The 23,762-nt window shown below is 36.7% G+C and overlaps 1 protein-coding gene across 4 annotated transcripts in view; it reads right to left on the reverse strand.

Moving 5' to 3' along the window:
* Window positions 1-111: 111 nt before the first annotated feature.
* PPP2R3A (protein phosphatase 2 regulatory subunit B''alpha) overlaps window positions 112-23,762 on the reverse strand; it is a 223,836-nt gene continuing 200,185 nt past the window's right edge. For all 4 annotated transcript variants that reach the window (XM_079922189.1, XM_079922190.1, XM_079922187.1 and 1 more), the window contains one exon: window positions 112-4,693. In XM_079922189.1, coding sequence (XP_079778315.1) covers window positions 4,567-4,693 — 127 coding nt within the window. In that variant the 3' untranslated portion in view covers window positions 112-4,566. The remainder of the gene's footprint in view (window positions 4,694-23,762) is intronic.

Raw genomic sequence — 23,762 nt, forward strand, 5'->3', positions numbered from 1 at the left:
TACTCACCTAGTACAAGACATGGAGAAGAAACCTTTGGACACAGAGCAGATGACACCTTCTGTTTTGTAGTGTATCCTGGTGTCATTTTCTGTGAATGTGGTCAGGTAGAGTTGTTTTTGTTGTTGTTGTTGGGTTTTTTTTTTTTTTTTGTCTCTTTTGGTGGGTGGGGGTGGGCTAAAGCCATAGGAAGAAAAATGTGATGTATGTGTCCAGTATGTACTATTTTGTTTTTGTTTTGCGAGAAGAGTTGAACTATTTTTGATAACAAGAGTAAATGGTGGAAAATGCTTCTTAGTTGTCTTGTCTTTATTTGCTTTCCAAGTTTCGGAATTTTATTTAATTCCTCTAAGTGTTAGCAGTGTCTTATGAAACATGTATTTGCCTAAAGTTTGTAACAATTTTGTGTTGGACGCAGATGCCCTGCTATATAAACTTGTAAATCTGTTCTTTATTCACTAATGATCACTGCAAAAATGACTAGAAATGAGATTGTACACATGGATGATTAGGATAAATTTTGCAAATCTCCCAAATTTTCCTAATATTATGATTTTAAAATTCCTTGAGTACTTTATTGATTCCCAAGTTTGATAATCTTAGTTTTGTGTTTTTTGATGCATGGGAGGTTGGCAATATAGATAAAGTGAAAATCATTAGTATGTGAGGGCCTTGATTGTTATGTAATATTGCCAATGATGAATTCAGGTTTTTTTTAGCACAAGTTTCTCTTTTTTATGCTGGTATTCTCACTGCCACACTTTTGGAAACCTGTATTACACCTTAAATCTATCAATAAATGTTAGTTTTGTAATTCTATGTTGTAGAATACTGAGGAGTTTGGGATAGCACGCTCTGAATGGCCTGTATTATATGCATTTGGGGAAGAGTATTAATTACAGTGCCTTGATTTTTGCGTTGTTTTTCTTTATACCGTGAGTTATTTTAGGAATGCTGACCAATGGCTAACAAGGGATGATTGAGAAATTATTACTGAAGTAACTGGATTTACTTCAACAGGATTTAAAACCACCAAAACAATAACAGCATTTAATATGACTCATCTTCACTTGTTCTTTTGAGTCCTTGTAATTACCATAAATGATCCAATGATCTTTCACCTTAGGTGACAGAAGTTTTAAAGCTGACAGTTTTAGAGCTAATCTTTTTGATTAGTTTCCATAGGTCTACATCTCTAAGCAGAGATGTAATACAGTTCTAGGATAAAGAATTCCTTCACTGTGTTTTTAGTTTTCTTAAAATAATTCGTTGGTGACCTCGCTGAAGAAAAGTAAAAGTTTAACAACCGATGAAAAGTAAAATTTCTTTTCCCGTATCATAGGCAACAAATATAAAATGCTTTAGAAAATACTAAGTTCAAAGTATAGAATGGGAATCTAATGTGTGGATGGTACTTTAATTTTTCTCCCTTATTTTTAAAAAATTAAGTTTTAGGTATCCAAATAACAATTACACATTCTTTTAAAAGAATATACTATATATAAGGCTTAAAGTCTCCTTTGATCCCTGTGAACTTCTCACTTCCAAACCCAAATTCCTATCCCCAGAGGAAATCACTTTTCATTATGAGGTGTTATCCTTCCAGATCTTTCTTAAAGAAGTGAATTTTTTTTTTTAATTTTATTTATTTATAGCTGTGTTGGGTCTTCGTTTCTGCGCGAGGGCCTTCTCTAGTTGTGGCAAGTGGGGGCCATTCTTCATCACGGTGCGCGGGCCTCTCACTATCGCGGCCTCTCCCGTTGCGGAGCACAGGCTCCAGACACGCAGGCTCAGTAATTGTGGCTCACGGGCCCAGCCGCTCAGCGGCATGTGGGATCCTCCCAAACCAGGGCTCGAACCTGTGTCCCCTGCATTGGCAGGCAGACTCTCAACCACTGCGCCACCAGGGAAGCCCCCAGATCTTTCTTTATAAAGTTTTCCCAGGGGTTCAAAGAGTTATTCTCTTTGAAACTCAAGTTTGTTTCTAATGCTACTCTTTCAAACATAAAAATGAATTGCAAGTGTGATTAAAACCAAAAGTGTGTAGTGATTATCTTAGTTCATATTTGACAACTTTTTATTTAGTTTTGCAAAAAGGGAAAAACAAAAACAAAAGTTAAATCATGCAGGCTTCTCCACCCAAACACACCATAACATTTCCAAAAGTTGAGCAAATGACTTCTCTCATTTGATCAATCTAGAGTTTTATAAACACTTTGAACAGTACACAATGACATAGATAAGATGCAGGGAAAATATACAGAATTTCATTAGTTTGATTACCTTGGCAATGTTATGCTATGAAACTCATTTTTCATTGACTAGCATTAAGATCATACCCTCAATTTAACTTTTATCAAGAGTCTTGGATATTGTAATAACTTGAAATGTCCAGTTGGGCAGTAATGATTATATTCTGCATGATCTTTACCAGAAAGTCAAATATATACTATCATCTTAGTTCCTCAGAATTCACATTTCTTACATTCAATACTAAGAAGGGAGTACAGTGAAACACATTCTTATGTCTGAAAATGTGATACTTTGGGTAACCTAAATTAAAAGCACTATCTTAAGTGGAATGATATTGTTAGCTGTACTTTTATAGTAACTGTAGACTTTTGAAACCAGTTATTGACCAAAGTGAAAGAGGACTTCAGTAAGTAGAAACAAGGTCAAGTACAGCTATGTAGTAAAAAAACCAAAATCAAATGTATATTGGAAAACTGAATTTTTGCTGAGTCTTAGAAATAGTTTAGATCATTATGGCTAATAAAACCTTTAAACCATATCTGGCTTCTAACAAAATTTACCTTTTTAGCATTTTTATCTGAAAATGTAAAGTTGCTTTTGTTCCCTGGTAAAGGTTGGATGGGATAGACGGTAAATTTCATGTACCACATAAACACTTTTAATCCTAATAATTTACCAGTGTGTTTAGATTATTTTTTGTAGTGTTTCCAAAAAATTTAGTCACTTTTAAGCTTTTATTTCTTCTTTGTGAACTGTTAGAAACTAACTTTTAATACTTTCTGTAATAGTTAAATGGAAGGTCAGTTCTGATCATGAAGGTAAAATAACAGGAAACTGGGAGGATACTGACAGGAAGGATTGCTAACTCTATTAATAACTATACTAGTTGATGGTGCATTTCCTAAATTCTCCTTTTCTCCACTTTTTGCCTACCACAGCCCAAGGTTTGATTGTTTCAAAGTCTGGCCATCACACCAGCAAGGGAACCAATGTGGGGTGCAAAGGAAGCTACTCTGACATTTAGGACTTGAGGTTAAAACAAAAAATCCAGGAGAAAACTTGATGACTTTGACAGAAGTGGATATTAAAAAGTTTCTTGGGGGTTTCTTTTATAGTGTCAAATTTCCATCCTTTTTAATAGTTTATTTTCAATTTTATCTTCAACAGTATTGCGGGGCTTGGCTGCATTGTGGCTTGCTGAAAAATGTATTCTGTGTTGACCACATCTACCACTATAGTAAACATGAAGTTGCTTTCCTTTATGGGTGGCATCACTGTTTTCTTCCATTTTTGTGATAAATACTGAAGTGGATGCAATATTTGAAATAGTTTCTTTTCAACATGAAGTTAAGGAATAATGTTTAGATTGAGGCCTTTACTGTTGGCCTAGTCTAATATTTAGTGATGAATATGTCTAGTAAGAATTTTCATATATAATTATTTAAGTCTTCAAGTAGGTCTTCTGATATGAAGTATAGATGGGACATCAACTAATTTTTAGATTAATCACTCAATAATTCTCTACAAATGTTAGATGAGTTAAAAGGAAACTTCCCCCCCCCCCCCCAAGTGTGAGTCATATTCTGTACGTGTCTTCAGTTAACAAGTTTTTCTTCAGATTTTATATAAGATCCACAGTCAGGATGGGGAGGGATTATTTAGAGCTTGCCAGCAAGGTTGGAAGGCCCAGTGGTTACAATACCTGAGGATGTAAAGTGACTAGCAGTTTGGCAGGTCATTGTGAAATTAGATTAAGTTCAAGATCTTTGAACTCCAGTACACATACAATTAAAAGAAGTCTCTGAGATGTTTTGGCAGTGCTTTTATGACCAGGGCTAATTCAGTTCTGGAGGCCCTGACTGCTTTTTCAAGTTCCAGAATTTTTTGACTCAAGTTTTCTGCAAGTGAAGGCTTCTTCTGGGCTCCATAGGAGCCCTGATGGGCCTCAGGGATGCTGGACAACAGAGGCAACTCCTGCTTTTGTGCAGAGAACTGTGCTTGGCACTGTCCCCAAGAGATCCTTGGTACATTCAGGGGTGAAGAGTGCTGATTCACAGACGTTGGAAGGTGATGTATATCTTACTTGCTTCTGAGGAAAAGCTCTGTAAGAGGTTTGAGGCAAATTGGAGGAGTCTCCCAAACTGGGTATGTGTATCCAGAGCTATTGCTCAAAAACGTTAAAAAAATTCCTAGTGCTGCAGATAACGCACTTGCAGAAATGAAAGCCTTTAAAAAGCAATATGCAAACTACAGCATCTCTTCACAAGAAAAAAACATTTAAAATACATATCTCCCTTTCATGTAGACATTGGCAGCTATTCTTCATCCACCGACTGAAGCTTTCCACATTTCTCTGAAAGGCTTGAGGTCACTATTTTATTGCCTTTGTTTCCAATTTCAGAGGGAGAGGCAGGTTCCTCTGTTTCATAATCTTCAAAGGAGCTGAAAGAACAGCAAAAGTGAGTTACTGATTTTTTTAAAAGAAAGTTTTAATGTTTGGGTAGAAGTCAGTATAGCAAACTAGAGACAAGACCAGCTAGCAGAAATACCCTGAGTTGCTAAATGGTAGCTGTGAACAACTGAGCCACCCTGGAGGGGACAGTGCTCTGGAACAGAAAACACATTCTTCTCCCTTCCCTGTTACTTATGTTGAAAATGGGCTGAATCAAGCCTTCCCTAGAGGCTTTGATGGGAATGAGAGCATTATGGATGAAGCTAGGTTAGGGAGGGTATGAGGTCTGGAAAGTATGAATTTTACATGAATGCTTTCATTGAAGTGGCTTCCATGCGGAGTGGGGAACTTTCTCTCAAACAGTTTTATAGCTTCCATGGCTTCCAAGAAGTACGTTGAAGATGTATATCTGTGTGTACATAGAGCAGATTAAAGTCCACTCATGGGTTTCCCTCCATTCTTTGCAGAACTCCACAGCATATTCCCTCTTTAGAGGTTACTTGTATTTCCTGAGTTCCATATCCTCCAGGCCACCCCTCCTGGCTATTCCAGGTAGGGATGACAAAATATTTTATCTCAGAATGATGGCTGCTTCATCTGTGCAGAAATTTCTGGATATATAGTCCTTTTATTAAAAAAGGTTCCAAGACTGCCTGGTGATGAAAAATATGCTGAGGCAGGAATACCTAGTAGGTGGCACCTATTCATAGAGAGTAGAGAATATTACATTTTTATTAAAAAGCTTATCTGATGTTTGGAAAACGTTGCCCTGAGTACCATTTATGATCCTGTCAGAAATTACTTAACTGTCATTTTGCAAAAATATTCCATACTTAATTTCTGTTTCTACTCCTCCCCCATCTCCTTGAGGCCTCAATAGTTATACGCCAGTTATGGTGTATGTTGAATAAGGAGGCAATAAGGAGAGTAAGTTTGCTTTAATGCAACTGAAGCAGGGTTGATGGTAGAGGCTTCATTTCTGGGCGGAAAAACTCTCAAAGAAAAGTTAATTCTAGAAATGCAGTGTCAGACACTGGCTGCTTATTTCCTGTCAGAATGGAAGGCATTTTCTTCCTTTTGGTAACCTAACTTGCTGTCTGTGAGCTCTCAATGCAGATCTGGGAATGAATTAAAGAGTGAAGTCTGAACTGAGACTCATTCACAGTAACTATTTGAGCTCCTGTTGCTAAGCATGAGCCAAATGCTAGGGATACAATGGTGAAAAAGACCGACCAGCCCCTTCCTCACAAAGCTTGTAGCCTAATGGAGGTCATCTGGAATAGTGGCTAAGTGGTTTAGCCTTAGAGCATGGACTTTGGAAGTTGAGTTCTAATCTCAGGTCACTTAATATGACTTTGGGCATGTAACTTAACCCCCCTGCATCAGCCTCCTCGACTAATAGCAGTTCCTACCCCTTATAAGGGTTGAAGAGAGATTAGGTGAGAGGGCCTACACATCATAAACTCTTGGAAAATATCACATATTATTCTCGTGATGGAGAAGTGCTGGGGCTTACTGAAGCAGGATGGTGACACCTCATCCTATACTGGGGGGCAGGGTCACAATTTTTTTTTGTAATTTGTGAATAAAAAATCTTTTACAAAAGAGTATGTATTTTTCCCCCACTGTAGCCTCATACAGAAATGGGATTTCCAGCAATGGATTTGATCCAATCTAGTACCTAAAAGTATTCCAATGCTTTGTGGGTTGGATGTAGTAGAATGTCACCTGCATTTCTTTTGTACTTTCAAGGCACCAAGAGCAGTAATATACACAGAGACTTTGGAGGAATCTTAAGTTGGAGGGAGCTCATTCAGAACCTCTTGTCAGTGCCCTGGTGAGTCCTTTTACCCTAACTCAGTAGTTCTCAGCTGGCGGTGCTTCCCCCCACTCCGGGGGGCTTTTGGCAGTGTCTGGAGCCATATTTGATTGTCCCAACTGGGTAGGTCCTATTGGCATCTAGTGGGTAGAGTCCAGGTGTGTTGCTAAACATCTTACAGTGTGACAGAAAGTGCCTCACAACAGAATTACCCAGCTTAAAATATCAGTGCTGTTGTTGAGAAACCCTGCTCTAACTCTTGCCCCATTACGGTTAGTGCATCCCAGCATTCTGGACTAAGCTCTTCTCATTTTGTACTTCCCTGAGCAATCAGTCTTTCTATGGCTTTATCCACCACTTGTTCACCTGTGGTTTCTAAATGTACATGTCTAGCCTCAGCCTCTTTCTAAGTTGGAGACTGCCACATATCCAGCTGTCTATTATGTGGCTCTTCCCATATGGCAGCGTGTACAAACCTGGACTCGTCCTTCCCATACCCCTGGTTCTCCCTATTTTAGCAAATAGCACCATAATCTACCTACTCAAAGCCATAAACCTTGTTATTCCAAGCTCCTCTTCCTGCCTTTCCCCTTCCCTCTTCAAATCCAGCCACTCTCTCCTACCACTTTCAATACCACATGGATGCAGTCCTGCTTCTTCCTCTCCATTGCCGCTGATTTAGTTCAGGATGCTATACTTTCTTGCTTGGATTATTGCAATAGTTTTCTAACACTTGGTCTTCTTGCCTTCGCTTCTATCACATACCCTTTGCTTTTGCCATACCAGACTGTTTACAGTGTCAGAATAGGTCTTGGGACCTAATGCCACGGTACAATACCTGTTTTTCAGTGGCCTGCAGTGCCCTTCCCCCTTTGGTTAACTTGTGCTCATCTTTTAATCTGAGATGTCATTTAAAAGGTTCTTGATTCCCAGTGCCTGAGCTTCCACCATCTCTTATTTAGATGTCTGTAATGGCCTCCTTATTTGTCTTCCTGCCTCTATTGCCCCTCTACCAATGTAGCAGAGTAATCTTCAAAAAACGCAAGTGGGGTTACACTACTACCTTGTTTAACTTTTTTCAGTTTCTCCCCTAGGCCCTGCATGATATGGCCCCTGCTAATCTTTCCAGCCACATTTCCCTCTGTTGCTCACTATACTCCAGCTACACTGGCCTTTTAAAATGTCCTCAACACAGTTTCCTGCCTCAGAGCCATTGCTTATATTTTTCCCTCTGCCTAGAACATTTTTGCTCCCTGCTTTTTGCATAACTTTCCTTCTCAAATTTTAGGTTCTCATCACCTCCCTAGGAGATTCTTCTTCCCTCAGCATCCTAAGTTGCAAGCCTCTCTCCATTATCGGTTTACCCTGTTTATTTCTTTCATAACTGTATAATTAAATAAATGTCATCCCTACTCAACTGTAAAGTGTCGATTTTATAACTCACTAATTTTCTTGGGCTATATAGTCTAGTGCCTGGTGCTAGGTGCTTAAAATGTACTGTTGAATGAAAAATGATGTCCTAATGCTTTTGTAAAACTGTGTGTTGAGTTGTTGGGGAAGGCTGCAGTCAGTAAAATGGTGAGGGTGCAGAAGTCACCTTGAAGTCACTAAAGTCAGAACTGCAAGAGCCTTAATCTTTATCCTGCTCTCCAGGAATTCCTGAGGGAGAGAGAATGTTTACTGATTCCTTCTAAATGACCAATTCCAGGTTTACTCGTAGGTCACTGGGATTCCTCTGGGCTCAAATGAAATTATTTTATGAGGTATTCTCTGTTAATTGGCCATTTTTAAATGAGTAGAGTGGTCAGAGCTTTAAAGCAGAACTCATAGAGTTCACAAACAGTTCACTAAGAAACCCTAGATATCAAATTGAGAACAAATTCTTTAACTTAGTAGTAACATAGTAGCAACTACTAGTAACTTCATAGTTAGCATAAGGGGAAATGATGGTTCATATACTTTTGCAATTTGCAAAATATCAAATATCATATTTTTGCTAGCAATATGATAGCCTTTAGAAATCTGTTTCCCTAAGTAAGTTTCCCCTTTCAGATGAGCAATTTCTGGGCAAAAGTATTAGGACTAGTTCTGCAGATTCCTGGGATGGAAGTATAATAGCTGGAATGAGCAGAAATAATGACTGGCACATATGTGGTCTGACAAAGAATTTGTATGCAGTTTCAGGGTGGTGTCTGGGAGTTGTGGTTTGATTCCACTTCTGGGATTCTGACTACAGGGGCAAAGGGATAGAGTATTTGATTCAGGGCTTATCTGAGGAAATCTAAGATATATGCTGGCTATATGTATAAAATAAACTGTTAAATAGTTCTCTGAATTGGAGTCTATAACACTTTAGAAATAGGAGTGGATGAACTTTACCTTTATACTTTTAAGAACAGATAACCTAAGTCATTTATATAAAATGGATTACCTGAAATATCAATACTTTAGAAGTTAGATATTTGGTTCAGAGAATTTCCTTATTGACCTATTCAGTAACTATTATAGAAAATCTTTTGCTTCAACTTTTGTTAAAATTTCTTAATATGTACCACCTCCTTTCCTGCCTCAGAAAGTTGATCCTACTTCATTTTTTTCTTTATTTTTGGTTGCGTCAGGTCTTAGTTGCGGCACGTGGGGTCTTCGTGCGGGATCTTTCATTGAGGTGTGGGCTCTTCGTTGTGGCACCCGGGTTTCCTCTCTCTAGTTGTGGCATGTGGGCTCCAGGGCGTGTGGGCTCTCTTGTTGAGGCACGCGAGCTCAGTAGTTGTGGCGCGTGGGATTAGTTGCCCCGCAGCATGTGGGATCTTAGTTCCCGACCAGGGATCAAACCCGCGTCCCCTGCATTGGAAAGCGGATTCTTTACCACTGGACCACCAGGGAAGTCCTGATACTACATTTTTGATGGCTGAGGATCTCTTGCAGTTCTAGGGTCATGAGTCATCAGTTATTAATTCTTATTTATTTTGGATGTAGATAGTATAAAAATTTTAGAATAAATTTTAGATTATAAAATAATGACTCAGAACTATTGGACTTGTAAGATTATAACTCATGCCCCAATGTATACACACACGTACCCCACCCGCCACGATCCCTGCTCTTCTGCTAAATTCTCCCACCTCACTCAGGACAGCCGGGCTCCATACAGCCCCTTACCCCAGACTTGACTCTCAATAGCATACATTCCTGGAGGACTGCTCCAGTGGGTTTCTGACGGGCCTTCTTTGCCTACAGTGTCTTATTTTCCAGTGCTGAATGAAGTAAATGTAGATCTCATACAAGGTGTAAGTCAGTACATGTTTATATTTAGTATAAAGGAGAAATCCACCTTTAAAAACATTCAGTAGAAAACAGTTCTTAAATTATCTAAATGTCCCGATGATAGGGAAAATGGATGTGTTATTGCTTGAGAGAATACTCTGAAGCATTAAAAGTCATGTTTTTGAATACACTAGTAACATTAAGCATCAAAAAGAAATATACCAAGGTATAAATAATGGTTACCTCTGGATGACTGAACCGAGGATGATTTTAATCTCTTTATATTTTGCAATTTTTCTGCAGTAAGCTTATCTTTCTCTACTAATCAGATAATGACTCTCAGAATGAAAAAGAAAATTGTGTTTAAGTTAATCAAATGTAAAGCTGTTGGTGAAACACCAGAATATCCGGTAAGAAAGTATTTTTGAGATAATGTAAAAGACTCTTAACTAAAAATCTGAAGTAATCAAGTATTTGTCAGATTGGCAGAGAATCTTGTTTCTAATTATTACAGGCTGCGTTTTCTTAAGATAGCAACATAGAGGACCCTTTAGCCTGCTTTTCACAGTTTCTGTGGAGTTTTAAACTTTATTGCAGAAACCATAAGAATGTTAACTATAAGTTTGGTGTCATAACCTGTTGTCTTCATATAGGTGACACATAGTCATGGTCATTTAGTTGACTAGGTATATGTAACTGGTACCCTGGCTTCCCCTATGACCGTTCATTACTTTGATGCTAGATGGGATACTTCACAATGTTTGCAAACTCATACTTATGGAGACCATTTACCCTCTTTCACCTCACTAAAATATGGAGTCATTACCAGATGACTTATTATTTTTTAATTACTAGGTTGCTTATTGAAGGCATTACCTAAGTACGAGCCTTGAATCAGGAGGTACAGGCACTTGGCCCAGAGGTGACCTATGATGTTAGATGGTAAAGTAGATAGAGAATTTCAAGTTGATTTTGGAGGGTCAAGTTGTTTGGGCTCCTGCGTTATCCTTGTAGTGAGGGTGGCTGCCAGGTTACTGCTGCCTTCTGTGCCACTCAGTAAACATTTGCTGAGGATCTCCTACATCCCTAACAGTTTGCCAGGTGCTGGTATTACAAGATGAATAAAACAAGGTGCTCTGCCCTGAAGGAGCCCATGTTCCAGTGGAAACGCAAATAGGTCCATTTTTCCCAGGATTTATATGCCAGACACTGTTAGATACGTTATATACATTATCTTTAATTCTCAGTACAGTCCTGTTGTTCATGCAACAGATATTTACTGTTGCCAACTGTGTGCCATGTTCTGTGCCCTGGGAATGAAGGGAACAAGGTAGACAGTGGAATGCTAATGTAATACCTGACTAAATTATAATTCAGAGAGGTTATGTAATGTGGCCAAGATCACAGAAGTGGTAGTAATAATAGCCATCGTTTATTGATTACATAGGCACTATGCCTAAGGGCATAATACATTATGTACATTGTCTTATTTAATCCAGAAACAGCTTGGTGTGGCAGGTGGTATCCTCATTGTATAGGGGATGCTGAGGCTTGCTCTAGTGATTGATAGAGCAAGGCTTTGAAGTTAACTAAATTTGTCTAAATCCAAATTCTGTGCAACTAAATTTGTCTAAATCCAAATTCTGTGCTTTTAACCATGATGTTATATTGTATCTCTTCTCCTTCAGGGAGAAGTAATAGCTATTATTTGTCAGGTATCTACGATGTGCCAGGTGTTTATATGTATTATCTTTGTTTCTCACAACCACCTTGGAAGGTGGTTGCTGGTATCTTCTGAAACTTAGCCTCAGGAGTCAGATAACCTGCCCAGCTGGTGAGTGGGAGGTAGAACCAGATCTGTCTGGCTCCTAAGCTTATGCTCTTTCCATGGCACTACCATGCTTCCTCCCTTTCTAATATTTGATTCTGGTAATTTCTGTTTGGCAAACTCACCCTAATTTATTTGTAATTCCTCTTGAGATGAAGCCCTAGGTGATGTAGCCTTGGAATTCTGGGTCTGGCTTTGCTTTTGAACCATGTCAGTCAGTTACTAACAACTATAATAAAGAGGCCTTTCTTTTCCTTTGTTGACATTCTAGTGCTCACCCTACAGGCCATGGCTGTTGTAAGGCTTCTCCTCTCCCCTTGAGATCTCATCACCCACATGTGCTCTGTGTAGGCCTTATCTTATCTCCCACAACATGAGAAGATGGGTGTCCAGCAGAAGCCTCTCATATGCACTGGTCAAATTTCACTACAGCTGGTCTCCGCATCTCCTCTCGTGACCCCTCACCTGTATTTCTGTCTGTATCCCTTTGCTTCCCCTCTCTGCCCTCCACACACACTGGCACCTTCTTTGAGCACTACCACAACTCGAGAAAAACTTTTGCTTGAGCCAGTTACCTATTCTCTTTAGTTGCCATCTATTTTCTCTCCTTTTTAGACTAATAAACTTCTAAGTGTTTAGACCTGCTATCTCTATTTTCTCCTTCCTCTAAATCAGGTTACAAAACAATATGTAGTATAAAGTTCCATTTCTGTAAAACAAATTACTTATCTATTTGCAAAGAAATGTCTAGAAGGATATACTCCCAAATGATAAGTCAGGCTATCTCTGGGTGGTAGATTTTAGGTGAAGATTTTTATCTTCATTTCTAACTGTTCTGCAGTGAATACATATCAGCTATGTAAACAGATAAAGGAGAAAAATAACTTCTTCCTGTTTATTAAAGTAGTACATGTTCATTATACAAACATTATAAATTATAGAACAGTATAAAAAACCAAAGTACTTGCAATCCCACAGCCCAGAGTTAACCACTGTTAATATTTTGGAGGCTTATCATTTAGCATGTTTATATAGATACACATTTTTAATATTGAGATTATATCACAAGTTTGTAACCCTGATTTCTCCATGTTACATTTTTGTGCAACACATAATTTAAATGTCTGCAAAATATGACACATAGATACCATGACTTACTTAACTATTCTACTATCGTGCATTTGTGTTGCTTTGAATTTTTTAATTTTATAATTACCTGTGACCAATGCCAACTGTTTGGATAGAACAGTTCTATCTAAATTTCTGATTATTTACAATTGATACCCAGAATTAGAATCGGGAGTCAAAGGGTATGAATTCAGGCTTTTACAGCATATTGTCAAATTAATTTCCAGGGAGGTTGGGCCAATTTGCTTCTACCAGCAATATGTTACTACAATGTGCTGCTTCTATGAGAGAGCAGTTAAGACACTGTTTTAATTGTACCTGCCTGTTTTTCCCTGCTAAGGCAGGGATCCTGTCTGTGTTCACCAATATCCAGTAGTGCTTAGTATACAGCAGGAATGCAAACATGTACTGAATTCATACCATCTCTTAAAAAATTCCTGCCAATTTAATAAGCTAAACTTTTTTGGGTGCTTGCTTTTTACAAATGTTTTATTTAAGTTTAATTTACATATCATAGAATTCACTGATCTTAAGTGTTCAATGTGTTTTAGTAATTGTGCAGTCATCACCACAATTCAATTGTAGAATACTTTCATCTCTCCATCTGCCTTTCCTCTCCCTGTGCTTGTTTGCATTCACTTTGTACTCTCAATCCTGGAACTAGGCAACCACTGATCCGTTTTCTGGCTCTATAATTTTGCCTTTTCTAGAAATTTCATATAAATGGAATCATATAATATGTAGTCTTTAGTGTCCGGCTTCTTTCATGTAGAATGGTATTTTTTAGATTCATCCGTGTTGTTGCACGTATTAGTAGTTCTTTCCTTTTATTTATTGAGGTATATTTGACATAGAATAAATTGCTCATATTTAAAGTGTATAATAAGTTTTGACTTTTGTATATACCTGTAAAACCAACACCTCAAGATCATGTAAATCTCCACGCCCCGCCCCCCGCAACGAAAGTTTCCTCATGCCCCTTTAGAATCACTTTTGCCCTCCCCAGCTAACCACTGATTTGGTTTCTGTCATTCTAGAATTTTTTAGAAAATTTTTAAAAATTGTGATATTTTCTTTTTTATTGAAATATAGTTGATTTGCAATACTGTGTACTTCAGGTGTACAGCAAAGTGATTCAGTTATACATATATATTCTTTTTCAGATTCTTGTCCACTATAGGTCACCAGAAGATACTGAATGGAGCTCCCTATGCCATACAGTAAATCCTTGTTGGTCATCTACCCTACATACGGTAGTGTGTATCTGCTTATCCCAAACCCCCCAATCCATCCTCCCTGCCCCTTTCCCCTTTGGCAAGCCTGCCTTTTTTTTTTTTTTTTAATTTTGGCTGTGCTGTGTGGCATGTGGGATCTTAGTTCCCCAACCAGGGATTGAACCTGTGTCCCCTGCGTTGGGAGCACGGAGTCTTAACCACTGGACTGCCAGGGAAGTCCCTAGGATGCATTTTCTAGAATTTTACATAAATGGAATCAGACAAGATTGGAATATACTCTTTTTGTCTAGCTTCTTTCACTTGGCTTGAGATTCATCAATGTTGTGTTTGTCAATGGTTCATTCCTTCTTTTTTTTTTATTGCTGAAGAGCACTCCATTACATGGATATACTATATTTTGTTTCTCAATTCACCAGTTTAGTGGATATTTGGATTATTTTCAGTTTTGGGCTACTAAGAATAATGCTGCTGTAAACATTCATGTACAAGTCTTGGGTAAACATTTCTCTTGGGTAGATTCCTAGGAGTGGAACTGCTGATTCATATGATAAATGTATGTTTAACTTTTTAAGAAATTGCCAAACATTTCTAAAGAGGCTACATAATTTTACATCCACATCAGTCCAATATATGAGGGTTCCAGCTTCTTCACATCATTGCCAGCTGGTGATTTTAGATGTTCTAGTGGCTGTGTAGTGTATCTCATTGTGGTTTCAATTTACATTTTCCTAATGTCTAATGATGTAACGCATCTTTTCATATATCTATCTGCTGTTTGTACCTCTAATTTAGTTAAATATTCAAATTTTTGTTCACTTGAAAAATTAGGTTGTCGTTTTATTATTGAGCTGTAAGTTCTTTATATATTCTGGGAAGAATCCTTTATCAGGATGTTTTAGAAATGTTTTCCCCCAGTGTGTCTTTTTCATTTTCTTAATGGTGTCTTTGAAGAGCAATAGTTTTTAATTTTGAAGGAAGTCCAATTTATCAATATTTTTATTGCTCTTGCCTAACCCAAGGTCACAAAGATTTTTCTATGTTTTATTCTAGAAGCTTTAGGGTTTCAGCTCTTAAATTTACTGAGATAATAATTAATTAATATTTATTAATAATTATAATAATAATTATTATTTTGGCACTTCATGCGGCTTGCAGGATCTCAGTTCCCCCACCAGGGATTGAACTCAGGCCATGGCAGTGAAAGTGCCAAATCCTAACCACTAGACCACCAGGGAACTCGAGATAATTATCTTTGTATATGGTGTGAGATGTGGATTGAGGTTCTTGTTTTTGCATATGGACATCCAATTATTTCAGCATCATTTCTGAAAAGACCACCCTTTCTCCTTTGGTTGAAAATTAATTGGCTGTATATATGAGGGTCTATTTCTAGAGTGTTTCATTGATTGTGTATACTTAGCAATTCTACAATGCCGTGATGGTTGTTTGCTTTGTAGTAAGTTTTGAAATCAGGTAGCCTAAGTCCTTCAACTTTGTTCTTTTAAAAAAGTGTTCGGCTATTCTAGGTATTTTGCATTTCTATATAAATTTTAGGATCAGTTTGCCAATTTCTATAACAAAAGCCTGCAGGGATTTTGATAGGGAGTGGGTTAAATCTGTAGATCAATTTGGGGAGAACTGACTTTTTAACAATACTGAGCTTTCTAATTCTATTTATTTGGGTCTTTAATTTCTCTCAGCACTGTTTTGCAGTTTTCAGCGTGCAAATATTATAGTTCTTTTGTTATATTTATTGTATTTTTTCTTTTTGATGCTGTTGTGAATAGAATTCTTTATTTGAATTTCACTATTTGATTGTTCATTGCTAGTACATGGAAATACAACTGATTTTTGTATACTGAGCTTGTATTCTGAGACCTTGCTAACTCATTTATTAGTTCTGGTAGCGTTTATACAGATTTCTTTGTATTTTCTACTTAAAGGATATATAATCTAGGAATAGATTTACTTTTTTCTTTCCAATCTATCTGAACACTTTTAATGTTTTTTTTCTTGTCTTACTGCACAGGCTAGGACCCTCAGTTACAGTGCTGAGTAGAAATGGGGAGGGACAGAAACATCCTTGCCTTGTTCCTGATCTTAGTGGAAAGGCATTCAGTTTTTCACTATACGTATGATGTTAATTATAGATGCCTTTTATCAGGTTAAGGAAGTTCCTTTTTATCCTTACTGGGGTAAGAGTTACTGTGAATGGATGTTGGATTTTGTCAAATGCTTTTTTTGTGTCTGTGGAAATTATGTGGTTTTTGTCCTTTATTATATGAATATGGTGTATTACATTAATAGATTTTCAGATGTTAAGACAGCCTTCCATTCCTGAGGTAAACCCCACTTAGAGTGTATAATCTTTTTTATATGTTGCTGGATTTGATAAATATTTTGTGAAAAGTTTTATATTGATGTTCATGAGGGATACTGGTTTGTAGTTTTCATTTCTCGTGATCTTTGTCTGGGTTTGGTATAAAGGTAATATTGGCTTTCTAAAATAAATTTAGAAGTGTTCCCTCCTACTATTATTTTCTGACAGTATTAATGAAAGATTGGTATTATTTTTTCCCTTAAATATTTGACAGAACTTGCCATTGGAACCATCTGGACCTGGACTTTTCTTTTGGGGAAAACTTAATAATTTTAGTATCTTGATATAGTCTATCCTGATTTTCCATTTCTACTTGAGCCAGTTTTGGTAATTTGAGTTTTTTGAGGATTTTGTCCCATGTCATCTAAGATGTCAAATTTATTGGGATAAAGTTGTTCATAATATTCCTTTATAATTAAGTTCTATAGTGTCCATAGTGATGCAACCTCTTTCATCCTGATTTTAATTTATTCCTCTCTCTCGTTTTTTCTAAAGCTTTATCTCTTTTAAAATCTTTCCAAAGAACCAACTTTTGGTTTCATCAGTTCTTTCATATTATTTTCCTATTTTCTATTTCATGGATTTCTACTCTGATCTTTCTTATTTCCTTCTTTCTACTTATTTTGGGTCTATTTGGCTCCTCCTTTTTCTAGTTTCTTAAGATGGAAGCTTATATTATTGATGTTCGACCTTTCTGGGCCATAAATATTTCTCTAAGCACTGCTTTAATTGCACCTCATACATTTTCATATGTTCTTTTATATTCATTCGTTTCAAGATAGTATTAAATTTCCCTGCAGTGTCTTCTTTGACCCATGCGTCTTTAGAAGTGTGTTATTTAATTTCCAAACATTTTGGGGTTCCCAGATTTCCTTCTGTTATTGATTTGCAATTTTATTCTATAATGGTCAGAAAACATACTTGATTTGAATTTACTGAATCTTGTTTTATTCACCTAACAGATGGTCTTTCCTGAAGAAGTTCCATGTGCATTTGAGAAAAATGTGTATTTTGCTACTGTTTTGTGGAGTGTATATATTGATTAGATCAAATACATTGACTGTGTTGTTCAAGTCTTCTGTATCCTTAGAGATTGTCTCTAGTTCTATCAGTTACTGTAAGAGGAGTGTTGAAATCTCCAGCTATAATTGTTGAATTGTCTGGCAATTTTTGTTTCATGTATTTTGGGGCTTTGTTGTTAGGTACAGATAACACTTAAAATTGTTATATCTGGCTACTACATTTTAACTGTTGGTGAAGTGGGAATTTTCATTGTTATTTCCTGGGTGAAATTTCTATCTTTTGATGTTGTAGAATTGGTTAATATTCATGTTCTTAACTATTGATTTTGAAGAATCCAATTTATGAAAGACTATTCAACCCTATGTGTTTGCTTTTGACTGTGATATAGAATTTGTCACTTTTAAAATATACTCATATCTATAAATAATTTCCCTATAAATTTCTCCCATCACTTTTTTGCTTTTAAACTCTTTATTTGCATGCAGATATTAGCTTAATATGTACTTTCTTCACTCCACCAGAGAGCCAACATTTTACTGACTAGACTTTTCTTGACACACTATCTTTATCATATACTGTATTGCTTTGCATAAATCTTCTGTTTTGGCATGGATTCTAAAATGAGTTTAATTACTATGGCTTTATAGTACACGTCCCCTGTGCCCCACCATACCTTTGTTTCTTTTCAGAACTCACTGCAAGTCTTTTGTATTTATTGTTCAGTATGAGTTTTAGAATTAGCTGATCAAGTTCTACAACATATTTGGGGGGATTATATCAAATTAATAAATTAATTTTAACATGGGGAATGATCTTTATAACTTTTAGTGAAATTTTATATTTTCTTCACATATATTTTGGAGTCACTTTTTTTGTTGATATCACAAATAGGATTTTTTTCTATTATATTTTTAGCTGGTTGTTTCTGGGGCATGGGATTAATACCCTTTACCCATTAAGGAGGTGCTCTTAAGTTTGCTTAGTTTTATAATTTTTTTCCAAACCAGAAGATATATTTTATCACATGCCTTCAAAGAATCAGTTTATATTTTGTTTCCTTTTTTACTCCTTTCATCTGTTAATGACAGATTTTGTAAAGTTGAACCACTGTTGCAATCTTGGGATAAAACCCCCTTACTGATGATGTATTCTTTTATATATGTTGGTAGATTTGACAAATTAATCTTCTGTAGTTCAGTTTTAATATCTGTAAACTAGGGATAACAGCACCTACAAAATAGAAGTTTTATGAATTAAAATATTTAGAATAGTGCTTGGCACAGAATATGGGTATGTATGGATAAGTTAATAGATTTATTTTTGTTTGAAATACAGTTGTTGAACTTCTTCCTTTCATGTACTTTATTTGGGTCTATTTTGTCATCCTTTTTCATGCATCGCCTAATTCATTTATTTCTGTCTACAGGTTACAAATTTTCCCCTGTCCATATCCCACAGATTTTAATAAATATAATGCTTTCATTGCCTGATTCTAAAAGAAACTGTAATTGGTATTTTGATCTTCTCTTTAGCTTAACAATTATTTTAAGATATATTTAATTTTTCAAAATTTTATTTTTAACTCTCCAGATATGTGCATTTTTGTTGTTGTTGTTAATTTCAGGTTACATTTTAAGTAACAAATGTGCCCTATATGCTAGTAATTTTAAAAAATGTTGCAGTTTCCTTCATGCCTTAATAAATAGGTACTTTATTGTGATGGTTCCATGTGTATTTGTTGGGTACCAAGTATACTTTTGAGTACCTCTATGAAAGTTTACTAATTCTATATTCTTTATGAATTTTTTAGCCTGTTTGATTTGTTGGTTTTTATATGACTATGGGATTGTGAATTTTTCCTTGTATTTATATCAGATTTGTTTTATGTATTGCATAAAGTTCGTAACTTATTTTCATGGCCAGCTGCTGAAATACTGGTAAGTTTCTTTTAAAGGTTTCAATTCTCTTTGTCTCATTAACATTGCTATACCTGATTTCCTCTTGTTTACTATTTATTTGACTGTTACCTCTGTGTTAGGTATGAATCTAAAAGAATGGTGTACAGTTGGATTTTTAATCCATTCTGAGTTTTGTGATTCATACTTTATCTGGACTTACTTTGTCCATTTATTTTGTCTGTCTTTGTCTTCTTGTCTCCTTTCTTACTGTAGTGGACATCTGGTGTTCCTTTACCAGTATAGCATTTCCTTTTTTGGGGCCGTATTTTCAAAATTCCCAAATTTTCCTTGGGAATACACATGGTTTGGATGAACTTGACTCCTGTCCAAGCTAAGTTCTAGGCCTAACTCCTTCAGGAGCTGGTTCAGGGACTAGACCCAAACCAAGCCAATCAGAGCCAACACAAGTCCTGGGCAGCTTGCTGAACCTTGTGGGAAAGGGATTTTCTCTTTTATTTGAACTTGAAGGTATCATCTTGTCACCACATATAAAAAACTTGCTGAAGAGTGAAAGAATGAAAGGAAAGCATTATCTAAGAGATGAAAGAGATAAAATCAAAGTCTCTAAAGTCAGTACTATCCCTAGACTTCTCAGTTCTATAATTCAATAATTATTGAATTCAATAAAAGTTCAATAATTTCCTTTTTGCTAATGCTTTTCCCCCCTTATGCCAATTTGAGTTAAAGTCACTTCTCACCAAAAGAATACTGATAAACACATTGTCTTTTAGTAGATTGAGTTTTCTTTATACAACTATTTTTCCAGTTAATAGTCTACTGTCTTTTTCTAAAAATGATTAGAAAGTTTTCTATTTAATATTTATTCTTTTAGTGGTTTTCCTTAAACTTTCTTTTTTTTAATTTTTGGCTGCATTGGGTCTTAGTTGCCGTGCGCGGTCTTTCTCTAGTTGCGGTGAGCGGGGGCTAATCTTCGTTGCATTGCGTGGGCTTCTCGTTGCGGTGGCTTCTCTTGTTGCGGAGCACGGGCTCTAGAGTGCAGGCTCAGTAGTTGTGGTGCATGGGCTTAATTGCTCCATGGCATGTGGGTTCTTCCTGGACCAGGGCTCGAACCCGTGTCCCCTGCATTGGCAGGCAGATTCTTAACCACTGCGCCGCCAGGGAAGCCCCGTCCTTAAACTTTTTAACAGACATATATAAATAAATTTTAATTTATTTGCTTTATGTATTTATTTTTGGCTGCGTTGGGTCTTTGTTGCTACGCGCGGGCTTTTCTCCAGTTGCAGAGAGCAGAGGCTACTCGTTGCGGTGCGCAGGCTTCTCATTGCAGTGGCTTCTCTTGTTGTGGAGCACAGGCTCTAGGCACGCGGGCTTCAGTAGCTGTGGCTCGCGGGCTCTAGAGCACAGGCTCAGTAGTTGTGGTGCATGGACTTAGTTGCTCTGTGGCATGTGGGATCTCCCTGGACCAGGGCTCGAACCCATGTCCCCTGCCTTGGCAGGCGGATTCTTAACCACTGCGTCACCAGGGAAGCCCAACAGACATACTTTAACTCTAGTCATTGTTAAATATAAATTTATCAGTGTCTATATTCTTCACTCTAATAAAGATTCATAGCATATTACCCCGACCTTCTTTTACTCTCTCTGTTAACAGTATCTATAATCAATACTTCCCTAATTCTAAGGATAAATTTTACTAATTTTGTTGTTTCTTGTATCCCACTATTCCTCTAGGATATATTTACCTTCTTGCTGAAGAATACCCTTTCATATTTCTTTCAGAGATCATCTGTGGGTGGCAACCATTTTGCATCTTTGAATGTCTAAAAATGTCTTTATCTGGCCCTCACATTTAAATAGGAACAGAATTCAGGGTTCAAAGTTTTTTTCTTTTCAGTATTTCAGTGAAGTGCTCTCTTTTTTTTTAAATTGGGGTATAGTTGTTTTACAATGTTGTGTTAGTTTCTACTGTATAGTGAAGTGAAGTGGAGTTCCCTGTGCAATATAGCAGGTTCTTGTTAGTTATCTATTTTATACATATTAGTTAGTGTATCTATTTCTTTTTGTGTTTAATTTGTGGGTAATCTTTCCTTTTCCCTCTCTGGTAGCTTTTCAGTTCTTTATCTTTTATGTTCTGAAATTTCACTCTACTACAGGGATTGGGAAACTACAATCTGTGGGCCAGATCTGTCTCACCACCTGTTTTGGTACAGCCCATGAGCTAAGAATGGTTTTACCTTTTTAAATTTGAAAACAAAATCAAAAGACTATTTCGTGATGTGAACATGATCTGAAGTTAATATCTCAGTGTCTATTATTACAATTTTATTGGAACACAGCCACATTCACTTGCTTACACATTATGTCTACTTTCACACCACCGTGGCAGAGCTAAGTAATTGTGACAGAGACCTGCAAAGCCTAAAATATTTACTACCTGGCCAGAAAAAATTTGCTGATTCCTGTTTCTGTGTATATTTTTATTTGTTTAAACAGCTAAAATTCTGGGAATTATTTGGCTATTATTTCTACTGGTTTCTACAAGGATTTCTTACTCCTGTATCACAATCAATATTCCAAATCAAAAACTTTTCAGATGTGTCCATTCTATTATTTAGCCCAATGATTGTGTTTTTTCATTAAGATTTTTTTTCTTCTCATTTCCAGATACTGGAAAGATACTTGGCTGGTCTTGCCTGAAGAGTGTAATATTCTCTCTTATCTCTCTAAAAATAGTCAGACCTCCCTGGCGGTCCAGTGATTAAAGACTGCGCTTCCACTGCAGGGGGCACGAGTACGATCCCTGGTTGAGGAATTAAGATCCCACATGCTGTGCGGTGCAGGAAAAAAAAAAAGTAAATATACCCATTTTGATGTCTTGTTCTGATTGTTGTAGTGAGTCTCCTTCCAGGGTTGAAAGTTCTTCCATTTGTTGAGTATTTTATTGGTTGATATTTGTCCACTTTACTATGTAGTAGAGAACAGACTGTTGCCTCTGCACTGGCTGCTTAGGAGAGAGCAATGTGGGGTTGCTAGTGTTTTAAATGGGAATGGGGGATGGATGGGCCATGCTGCCCCAAGATCCCATACTCACTGCTTTTGTCTTTCCTTTATGGGTAGGATGGGATGTACAGGGTTCAACTTCCCGGGATGCTTCTTCTTCTGGTTTCTCTCTTGCTCTTGGTTTCAGTCAAATTAAGGTATGAATCATCTGTAAGTACTGCTCCCTTTATCTGTGGCAATTATCTTCCTCATCTTCCTGCATAGAACCTAAGCTCTGGCTCCCTCTTCAATCCGATTCCATCTGCTTTCCTTCTTTTAGTCCACTGAAAGTTTCTCCTATTACTTCAAGTGGTGCTCTGTATTTCTTATTTTTATATGGTATCAGAGACTGAAAACTACAGGATGCTTTGTTTACCTCCTTGAAATGAGAAGCTAGTCTGTATTACTGTTACTTTTTAGAAGTCCACTGAAGTTTTGTTTGTGGCCTAATATGTATTTTGTAAATGGTCTCTGGACAATAAACCACAAAGGTATCCATTTTCAGGGAATATTTTATTATGGCTGCAAATAACAGGTTTCAATTTCTCCTTTTTATTCCTTTTGGAGTTTCTGCTTCAAGAATCTGATGTTATCAGGACAGCTTTTTTGGGGTGTTTAGTCTTTTTTAATTCAGCTTTTGTTGTCATTCTGTAGTTGAATACTTTTCTTTTAATAAGTGAGTTTGTTCCATTTATATTCACTGACTTAAAAGTATTTGTTTTAGTTCTCTCATCTTTATGCTGCGTGGTCTGTGTTTTTCTTTTTTGTGTGTACATGTTTTCTGATTGAATTAGAATATTTAGAGTCTGGCTTTGGTTTTTCAGGTGTTTAATTAATAGCCTTAAACCCTCAACTTGACTTATCAGCTTTAGAGGGTAGCTGTTGAGGCCCTGCTAATGAAACTTACACATATATTTCTTCCTCCTTTCTACATCCCACTTTTAGTTATATTATTTTTTCCAGAATATTATGTTCTGCCTCTATCCTTTTATATTTAAATGGATTGAACACTCACTATTATTTCTTTTCCACCATGGCCATTCCATTTCTGGGCTCTCTGTTTTGGTTCATCTCTTGGTTTTATGATTATGTCCTTTTTAAAGAAGAGCTCATGGGTGCTTTATTCCTTTCAGTTCTTGTATGTTTGAAAATATCCATTTGTGTTTTCATGTTTGAATGCCATCTTGGGTTAGTATAAAATTTTAGGATATAGAATTTCTTTCTCTGAGAAAGTTATAAATATTATTTTATGATCTTCTAGTATTTATTTTTACTGTGGAGGTACCTGAGGCAAGGCTGATTTTTTTTTCCTCTTTTGTCTGGTGACTTGCATTTTTTAAAAATGGAAAAAGCCCCCAAAGTAAACTTTTATTTATCTTTGAATTCTGTTAAATTCACCACACATCTATGGGGCCAGTCATCAT

Source organism: Stenella coeruleoalba, assembly GCF_951394435.1.
Source record: "Stenella coeruleoalba genome assembly, chromosome: 5".
NCBI lineage: Eukaryota > Metazoa > Chordata > Mammalia > Artiodactyla > Delphinidae > Stenella > Stenella coeruleoalba.